Source organism: Strigops habroptila (genome assembly GCF_004027225.2).
Source record: "Strigops habroptila isolate Jane chromosome 13 unlocalized genomic scaffold, bStrHab1.2.pri S16, whole genome shotgun sequence".
Lineage (NCBI taxonomy): Eukaryota > Metazoa > Chordata > Aves > Psittaciformes > Psittacidae > Strigops > Strigops habroptila.
Genome location: NW_022651054.1, coordinates 3,341,551 through 3,351,378, shown reverse-complemented (window position 1 = coordinate 3,351,378; position 9,828 = coordinate 3,341,551). Strand labels below are relative to the sequence as shown.

Here is a 9,828-nt window from a genome sequence, read left to right as displayed (position 1 = left end):
CGCTTCCCGCTGCCGGCACCAGGGGCTGCTCCGGGTTTACTTTTGCGAACATCATGAGCTGCGGTAAATCTGTACCGAGTGTAAAACGAATTTACTCCCCGTAGGCACTGAAACGTTGTTCAGGCACTGTCGGTGTTAAAAATACACGTTAACGAGCTCAAACTGGAGTTGCAGCAACAAACGAGAGAAAAACCAAACCTGTCTGAATTCTTAACAGGCAGAATTTGTGGAAACACAGCATTTTGGAGAAAACTCTTTTAAAAATGCATGTAGAAGGCCAAGGCCACCTTTACTATGCCAAGAGCCACTGAGGTGAGCAGAAACTGAGACTCAAAAACCCTTCCCAAAACCTTACTTGCCTAATCCTGTTCCACACTGAGCATCTGTCAGTCATCCCTTTAGGATACACGTGCCACAGCAGGGTTGCAGCACCTGTTTGAACACATTTGCCTTTGAGGAACAAATTCAGGAAGCTAAAAATTACCTATTTTTTCCTGTAATAAACAAATCTCACATTACACTTTTATACCTCTCCCTAGGATACTCTAATTTACTTTTTCCCCCCTCTCCCATCTATTAAAAGCAAACAACACCCATTCAATTGCAAACCTTAAAAAGAAATCCAAACCCAGACCATCAGATCCTACCTTGCATCTGAGTAATGCATCAATATTCTGAATTATTTAAATCTTAACTCTGAGGCAAACATATCAATTAAAAAAAAAAATCACATTTAAAGCATTTATTTTGAAAAATAAAATACAAAAGATCATTGAATTATAATTGTACAGGTAATTATCAACTTTTTTTTGTTTTAAATAAAAGATATTTAACAATTTCCACATGTGAATAAAACAGTTCCAGCAAAAACCTTTTAGGACAAGCACAGACCACTCTTTTGAAAGCTTCACACATTAAAAACCAAACTGCTACAGGAAAGGAAACATATTTGAAGCTGGAGGTTTGTCATGAAGACAGAATAGCAATTTGAGACAGGCATTGCTTGGACTCTTTTAAACTTAAAAAACCCCGTAGTGGTGTGAATGTAACACGGTTCTACATTACCATTGGTGAGTTTTATTTAGCAGGTTTACATGCGCCACAACAGCAACATTTTGAACAAAAACAGTATGAAAGAAGTGGGGGGAGAACATTCAGATGAAAGCAGGCCCCGAGCAGCACGTGTCCCTGGTGGCAGTGGGACAGTCCTGGTGGCATCACCTCCATTGCAAAGGCTGCAGTCTCTTCTAAAGAGAAAGAAAGTCATGATTGAGCTTTCAGTGTGAAAGTCTGGTTTATATCCCTGACAACCTTCTGTAATTACAAATACTGCATCATTAGGAGTAATCACTGTTCTCTCAGTAGGTGAAGTCACTGTCAAGACTAACCACAGCCACTAAAACTTTCCTGTAAGGAATGTGGCTGCTTTTCAAGCATATTTGAATATATATACATTCATATATATATATATCACGAATTTCCACTTACATTCAAAATACATGTGGAAGTGGGCTGCATCTACATGCTGAAAGTGTGTGTCTCATGAGAATGTACCACTGGTAGTTACTGCTGGGAAGTTAAAGTGGTTTCTTGGAAACTGGACAGCAGCTTTAGATGGGAATAGTGTAGTTTTTTAAATACATTTTTCAAAAGAGGAAAGTGGCAAAATGAAGTAGATGTTTTAGTCATTTTAACATGGATTACATGACAAGGTTATGGGTTCTTTATTGATTTCAGAACGAATGCCTCCAATTAATCTTAAGAAAACTTTTATATCCATTATTTCTAATTGGTATGATGCTCTGGGCTATATTTAGGCCTACAGAATGCTATATTTATGGCCACATATTAAATATCTATGCTGGGTATATCTGCATGGCATGTTGCTTTTGGCTATATTTAAACTGGATGCATTGTGCCCATTTTACCACCTTATATTGTCATGCTCAAACATTTGGTAACACAGTGGACAAGTAAAAATCCTGAATTAATACAGTAAATCTTGCACCATTCAGTCATTAACTAGCCCGGAATTTCCCAAGTTCTCTGCACAATCTTGCCACTGTTATTTCAGCAATGAAAAATGCAGTTTATTGAAAATACTGGCTCTGGGACATACTAAAAGCACATTACACAAATTAGCTCATCTTTAGCAGGTTCCTCTATCCAGAAAGGACAATTTAAAAATGAAAGCCAAAGATGATTAAGAGTCACCTTTAAGGTTTCACCATTGTGTTATTTGTGATGAGCCATGTAGAACTGCACGGTGAATCTTAAAGCACATGAGCAATGCTTCCATAGCTCTTGCCACCAAAACTTACCACAATGTTACTCTCACCAATTCTGAACCAAGATCCATACCTCTGTATTCTGTTACCCAGAATCTTACACGGAGGTACACAACTTTAAAAGTAAAAATCACCTGAACTGAATCAAGAGCAGCAAATGAGCAGGACTGCAAGAAGCTCTTATTACCTTCTGTGCAAGAAACATCCATGGTATCTTCTATTCCATAGGCTCAGTCTGTCAGGTAAATAATAAAATGAAATTAGCTATTTTACATTAGAGGAAAAAATATTATCACCAGCTCCAATGTTTGTACTCAAAATCCTCTAGCTGTTTAGTCACATTTGATCTTTAGTTAATTTGATCTTTAATATAATACTAAACAACGTCACTATCAGCGTCAATTCCAATTCCAGTGTCAGTTTTTATGGTTTAAGCACTATTCTTCTACTAGTTTACAAAGCTTATTTTTGCTTTTTAGATGACCTTTCTTTACTTTGGATAAATCTGCTCAGAGTTTGGTAAATGCTGTAAGCACACCCAGCCAACTGTAAAAATCCACCTCCTAAAATTTAGTAGGGTCCCATTTTGAAGCCTCCCTAGCACATGGATTGGAAGAGGACATTCGCTAGTAATAGTGGACCAAGTTCTTTTGCTGTATCACAAGATAACTGGAAAATACAAACAGCATCATTTAACTAATGGATCCTGTAGGCAGATCCATAGACTTCTTTACTTTGCTAGCATACTATCTGTACAGTGTGCTCAATTTTAAAGATAGCTCATCTCCCTGATTTCCCAGAACTCTTTCTCAGCAATATTATTTCATCTCCTGTTCTGGCACCCCCTATGCTTGCAGCCACGTCTGCTGCAACTTTAGCTGCAACGTTGTAGACAGATAATCTTGAAACAACCACAATGACTGCATTTGGAAGCATTAGAAATCACTACAGCACGCTTTCCCAATACAATTTGCTGACAATCACTTTTAAGCAGCACACATTTAAACAGCTGTCTTGCCGTTAAGCTGCATAGACATTTTGGCCAGCAGTTGAGAGTGAACAACGCTTTGAGCAACAGCACATTTAGCTGCGTGGTGCCAGGTTCTTAATGGTTTTCTATTAGCTGAGCACAACTTGCAAAGCATGAGCACTAACTGTTCGAAGGGTGAGAGCAGGCAAACATCCAATATAAAGAGCAAAGCCCACGTTAGAGATCACACAAAGATTTATCAGAAAGATTTGGTGTCCACAGCAAAATGTTATATTCTGAAAACATGAAACAGACACTACAGCTATTCGCCTTTACTGATCCACGTTCATTTTATCTTGCCACGAGACTTCCCTTCTACTGTCTTCTTTGGCTGGAACAGAAGAAACCAATTTTCCTTTTTAATCAATTCATTTTCGTTTGAATGAACTGAGTAAGTAAAAATTCTTTGTCTGCATGTGGTAGGTTCTCCTGTGTGTTCTTCAATCCCTACCACTCACAGCAGTCAAAGCAGCATTTCCTAATATTTGGGATCTGAAGCCCATTAGTTGGTTTTATTGTCGTGTGGGTTTTTTCTTTTCAAAGCAAAGGTATTGCGACTCATTTTACTGTTAATAGGCTGCTTACACCTACATTCTAAATAAACTTCTGTACTGTATGTATCATTAAGGATGGGAAATCAAGTAGAAATATAAAGTACTGCAAGCAGAGAGACACAATTCTGGAGGCAGAGTGCCCCTAAAAAGGCTTTCTCTCCTAATTCTGCAACACCATATTCGTGTATATGCAGAAGGAGTTGAAAAAAAACCCAAAACAACAAAAAAACCCCAAGTACTTTTCTACATAGCTTTATATGAGACAGTAGCAGTGATGACCCACTTCCTGCTTTTTCTATCCAAGCACAATGTGGAGAGCACTTCAGATGGCATTTAGACATTTACCATCAATTATACAGCCTACAAAACCTAGTATTTTTATGAGCCTCGTGGAGTGGCTCTTACCCAAGAAAACAAAACTAATTGTTTCTTATTCATACAAAATGGTTCATTTAAGCAATAAAATACAAATATTTTGTTATTTCTCTGATAAGGTAAATTAAACTATTTGCTCCTTGTCTGGATCATCTGCTCTCATTTTTCATGGCTAGATTAGTGCAGCTTAAATCTGCAAGGGAGGGACAATTAATGTCACTACACATTGAAGAGGGCAATAAAATGAAAGCCACAACACACAGAGAAACCCTTCAATATGCTGAAGGGGAGCACTCCAACAGGCAGCTCCACAGAACAAGTCCAGCTCATGTGCTCCATTACCTGCAGGAGACACAGAAGAGCTGCCCAGCAGCAAGGGATGCCACCTTCCAAACCAAACTCCTGTGCCTGTAACTGGGTTAGTGATTACAGCCCAAAACCTTTCTATGATGTCTAACATGAGGAAAGGGCATGAGGCTGGAAGCATGCCTCCTGCATTCACATGGCTGGGGGAAGGCATCAAGGGATCCTGCAGATTGAGAGCTCCATGATAAGGATTTTGCTTTTTCAACCACTGTTGCAAAGGTCCCTTAGGGAGCTGATGACAATTAATAGCATTTGAAAGGTGCCAGATTAGGAACTGTAAATACAATCATAGTGTGGTTTGGGTTGGAAAGCACGTTAAAGCTCATCCAGATCTAACCGCCTGCCATAGGCAGGGGCACCTTCCATTAGAGCAGGTTGCTCCAAGCCTTGTCCAACCTGGCCTTGAACACTGCCAGGGATGGGGCATCCCTGGAATCCGAAGTTCAATAGTTCACTTGATTATTAAATCCACACACCATCACTATCCATGGCTGAACTGGTTTTGCTTGCTTTGTCTCATACAGTAGCATTTCTTTTCTTACAGACTGCTCCCTGGACTATATTTGCTTTAAGCCTTTCCATGCAAGGCAACAAAAGATAAAGCTTCTCTGCAAATAACAAACTTTGCAGTCTGGTCTATACAAAAGAGAGTCCTTGAGTTTCACAGCAATATTTATTCAGCTCAGGTTTACAAGCACCATATTACTAACACTGGAGTTACACGTGCACTCACAACAGGGTTGGGACCGCTAGTGCAAGAGCACTGCAGATTCAATCTCATGGGTGAGCTATTCTCCTATGATCAAACACAAAATCACATTTATGAAGGAGTGGTTTGTAAGGACTGGTTGCATACTAACTTGCCACTACACCTACAAAAAGCAAATTAATCCAATACTGTACCTGTGGCACTTCTTTAAGAAAGTCAGGAAGCTGAAATTCACCTTTATAGACCTGGAAAAGAGAAAACAACACGTAACTTGAAGCCAGCATTCACTGCTGTTTGAAATGGTAAAGAACTTGTCAAGGGTGGAAGATTCTTTTGTGTCATTAGCATCTAGTAATGCTAAAAAAGATCTACCTAAACTGAGCACAATCTGTTTCTAAAAGCTGATTTTATTCACGAGGCTTGGTTGTCTGAAGCTGTATGATCAGTGCCAGGCTTGCTCTGTATTCAACACTCCCACCTTGTTTGCATTAAAATGGTAAAACTATATAGCTCATACATTTCAAGCTTTCTCGAATTATTATGTCCTGTGTAACCCATTCATTATGCTTTTAGAAAAACAGGATGATGAAATACACTAGGAGTGACTTGCTACCACACCAAACTTGAGGTTTACATATAATAAATCTGTTGCTTCACATTTTAGCACCCTCAGTTATATATATAATGTATATATTATATATAAATTCCCTTTAGTTACAATTCAACTCAACAAATGTCCCATAATACAATTTTTCTGACCTGTTCATTATACACAAAATACATATCAATCACATAAACAGAAGTATCACACTTGAACAACTGATCCTGTGTTACTGTGCTGCGAAAGGAAAGTTCTGTTAGTTTTGATACAGTTCAAGACAATGTGACTACAATCAGTGTGAAAATGTTAACTTACCTTTCAGTGTTGTTAAAATGGTCACTTAGGAGTGTCAGCATCTCCTTCTTACCCCATTTTACATGTATCTATCCCTTTATTCTACATAGCTAGCTGGTGTAATTTTCAGGTAACGGGAAAGTTCATACATTTGCCTTCATCTTAAAGACACACAGATATCATTATAACAGGCACAGATGTATTACTAGCAATTTTCCCCCAAGTATTCTGTGTCAGACCTCGAGTCACTCAGCAAACACACTACATGAGATCAGACACCCAAATCCTTCCCACACAGCTGTAAGCACACATCCAAAATCTCCTGGAGGAAGAACACAGGGTCGGGTAAGTCTCCAGTTTTCTTTATTATTTTCATACCATTTAGTCATTAATTTGCTTTTCATCTATTGCAATGGAACACACACCCCCCCCCCCCAAATATTATATATACAAATAAATAAATAAAATCAGTACGATAATCCTTTCCTATTTGGACTTGATGATTGTTGTAGGTTCCTTTCCAACTGGAAGAGACTATTCTATTCTATACTAATATACATACAGATTTAATGGCTTCATATATGAGTACAGAAGAGCTCCACTTATCAGTAGGGCTGTCACAAAGTTACGGTCACTGTGATAATTATGAATTTCTGCAATGACTGTATCCTCATTACCAGCCTGACCTCAGAGTTCGCCACTCCCACAACTTCCAATCTTTTACAGCATAATATTAATACTGAACCAATGCTGTTTGGAGAAAGAGCAAGTGATAAATATCCTCAAACATACCAACAGGCACACCAAGCGTTTCTGCTATCTGACCAATTAGGAAATAAATTGGCAAGCTGTTTTCTTTTCTCTAGAGGATACTTAAGAGCTGTTTGCTTCTGAGATCAAACTGGAAGACATTCCAAACGGGGGGTGGGGAAAAAAGTACACTGTATTATTAGACTTGAAGTATTTACTATCCTTTCTACTGATCCAAAAAGACTGAACACCCTAATGTCATGAGTCCATTGTAGCCTTGTGTAGCTGTAATCAGATAAAAATCAAAAGCCACAAACCCACTTAGAAAAATTCTATAAAGCCGTGCAATGGAAATGGAGCTACTCTAATGCCTCATTCAGAGTTGCACTCCCTGGCTTGCAAATTGCACCAAAGGAAGACGATTCAGGAAGTCAAGGGATTATTAACAATATCCATTTTCTCTGCTTCCCTATGAAGAGATGACCAGAACATGAAGACATTTTGCCAATCTACAGCTGTGGCCCTGGCCTGCAGCTGAGTCAGCTCCAGATTTCCTGTCCTTAAGATGCCTCACCCCACAACAGGCTGCAGCATTAAACCTGTGACTCATGTGCAGTGGACTTAGGAGCTGGCAGTTCTCACCGCCCTTTATCACTAAACACATCCAAACAACAAGGCTTCACTAAGTCCCAATATGAGAGTAGGAATTATTACACACATACATTGCAGAACGCTGCTCTTTCTGATATGCCATGTTTCAGATAAAACAGAAAGGCTGATTCAAACTGATAGGCACAGCTCTTATTTATATTTAGCCAGAGGGGACTGTCATTCCCATGGAAACCTTAATGAAAGCCACACCAGCCAGAAATTCTGTGTGTGGCTCACTGGAGCCTGGATATACCATAAATATTTACACATGAAGGCAAACATTTTGTGTTTCCATCTATTAACCAAGCCATTCAAATGCAGGCTGTGTTCTAGAGAGCAGAAATGGAAGTTACAAATCAACAATACTATCACCTAAAAAAAATGCTACAGAACAACCTAGGCAAGGTTCATCAGAAAAAAACCCATTTTATTATCTTTGTGAGGCTGGTGCTGATGTTGGAAGAAACAGACAGGCTTCTTCACCTTTCCCAGCAAACCACTACAGCCATTATCTGAGAATTCTCAAAAGGAGTTAATATTGATGATGATGGTGGTACATTGTGACTGATTCAGAACCAGAGTGACAAAAACCATGTTTGTCTCTCTGGAAGCTTCCTCCTTTCCTTCTCCTACAACTATGATTTGGTCTAATTTTTACACACATACATATGTATGTGTCTTCTCTAGAAACATTACCATTGTGATGTTCTCTGTAGGAACAGCATTTACTCCTAATAAGCATCTATCTAATATTGGGTGGTCAGGGGTATTCATCCATCAGCAACGCTAATGTCATAGCCTGGCAGGAAAATGTTTCAGGGGCACTTGCTATTACATTCACAGTTTACACACCACAGTTTACAAAGGCAAACCTAACCAGTTGCAGGCTCACCAAGATCAGGTTGAACACATAAGAGTGCCTAATTTTGGTTCAGAACTGACATTATCTAGAATGCTGGTTTTGTCAAGATTGAGAGTGCATACAAACTGGCTTAAAGTAGTTCCAAAACCAGCAAGCGGTCCTTTGGAATCAAAACTCAGGGATCAACTGCAATCCAGAAATTCCAAAAACAATGACTCCATCTGCAGCCAAAGAAATTAAGAGGTTTCAGATTCAAAATTCTTTCCTGACCAATTTCTAAGTCTAAACCCCGTTATTCAGAGAGCAGCAGCAGAGGCAGAAGCAGGACACTGGAATGATTTCCAGTCTAAGCAAGAATTCAGTAAAATTGAGCAGAAATGGTGTTTACCATTTCTAAGGGAATTATTTTGCAAGTCCAAATGGTTTTCTAAAGAGAGGAGGAATCTTAAGTCTGTGTCAGTTTGTTGTTCAGTGTTGGCAGTATTCTATTAAAAAAAACACCACACATTCTTATAGCCAAACTAAATGCATATTATTTTCAGAAAGAGATCAGCAAACAAGTTTCACATCCAGCTGGCTGAGAAAACCCTTCTAAAGGGGTTTCTCAAGGAAAACTTTAGAGCAAAAGTGTAAGTCAGAAGTGTAGCCTATAATTCATCTTTATAGAAGATTAAAGCACTCCTTTCCACCCACTTTCAAGTCTGGTTTAGATAGAGTCACATTATATTGGGTCAGTTCCAGTACACAGAGATAATGGGTCTTTTTGTCTGTAAGTTTTCTTGCAGGTAAGTGTACTTGGGCTTGGTAGAGTTTCAAAACATCAAAGTTGCAGAGTACAAGGCTATCAGTGTTTAATTGTCAAAGGAAAAAAAAGGAACACTGGCAAAAAAAGAGCAGGGGCCCTTTCTAGAAACAACCCTCTACTGCACAGTACATGCAGGTACGTCCTGCTCTTTCAGACTTCCCTTAGCTTTTAAGGCAGCTTCCAAGGCTTACACAATTCCTCACCTTTGTTGGAACTGCCAAGAAAGGGGATGTCTGAGATGTAAATATAACACAGACAGCAAGATTTTAGACTGGGCTATGAATGCCTGCCAAAAGGCAGCTTGCAACCATACCTAATTTTGTATTTTGTTTGTTAATAATTCTATTATTTGCCATATTGATCATATATACATATGCATAGTTGGTTTAAAAAACAAAGGTATCAGCACCTCTGGAGAAAACTAGTGCAATTGGGAATCCGCATGCTGGAAAAGCCTGCTGAAGAGAGTGTAAAACAAATCTAAAGGACACTGATAAAGTCTGTGCTGTTGGTGGAAATAACACAGATGAAATAAAACCTGCA

At 38.9% G+C, this 9,828-nt stretch overlaps 1 protein-coding gene across 5 annotated transcripts in view; it reads right to left on the bottom strand.

Moving 5' to 3' along the window:
• Positions 1-727: 727 nt before the first annotated feature.
• TPST1 (tyrosylprotein sulfotransferase 1) overlaps positions 728-9,828 on the bottom strand; it is a 41,465-nt gene continuing 32,364 nt past the window's right edge. For all 5 annotated transcript variants that reach the window (XM_030472772.1, XM_030472773.1, XM_030472774.1 and 2 more), the window contains 3 exons: positions 5,517-5,567; positions 2,476-2,523; positions 728-1,247 (listed from right to left, as the gene is read on the bottom strand). In XM_030472772.1, coding sequence (XP_030328632.1) covers positions 2,506-2,523; positions 5,517-5,567 — 69 coding nt within the window. In that variant the 3' untranslated portion in view covers positions 728-1,247; positions 2,476-2,505. The remainder of the gene's footprint in view (positions 1,248-2,475; positions 2,524-5,516; positions 5,568-9,828) is intronic.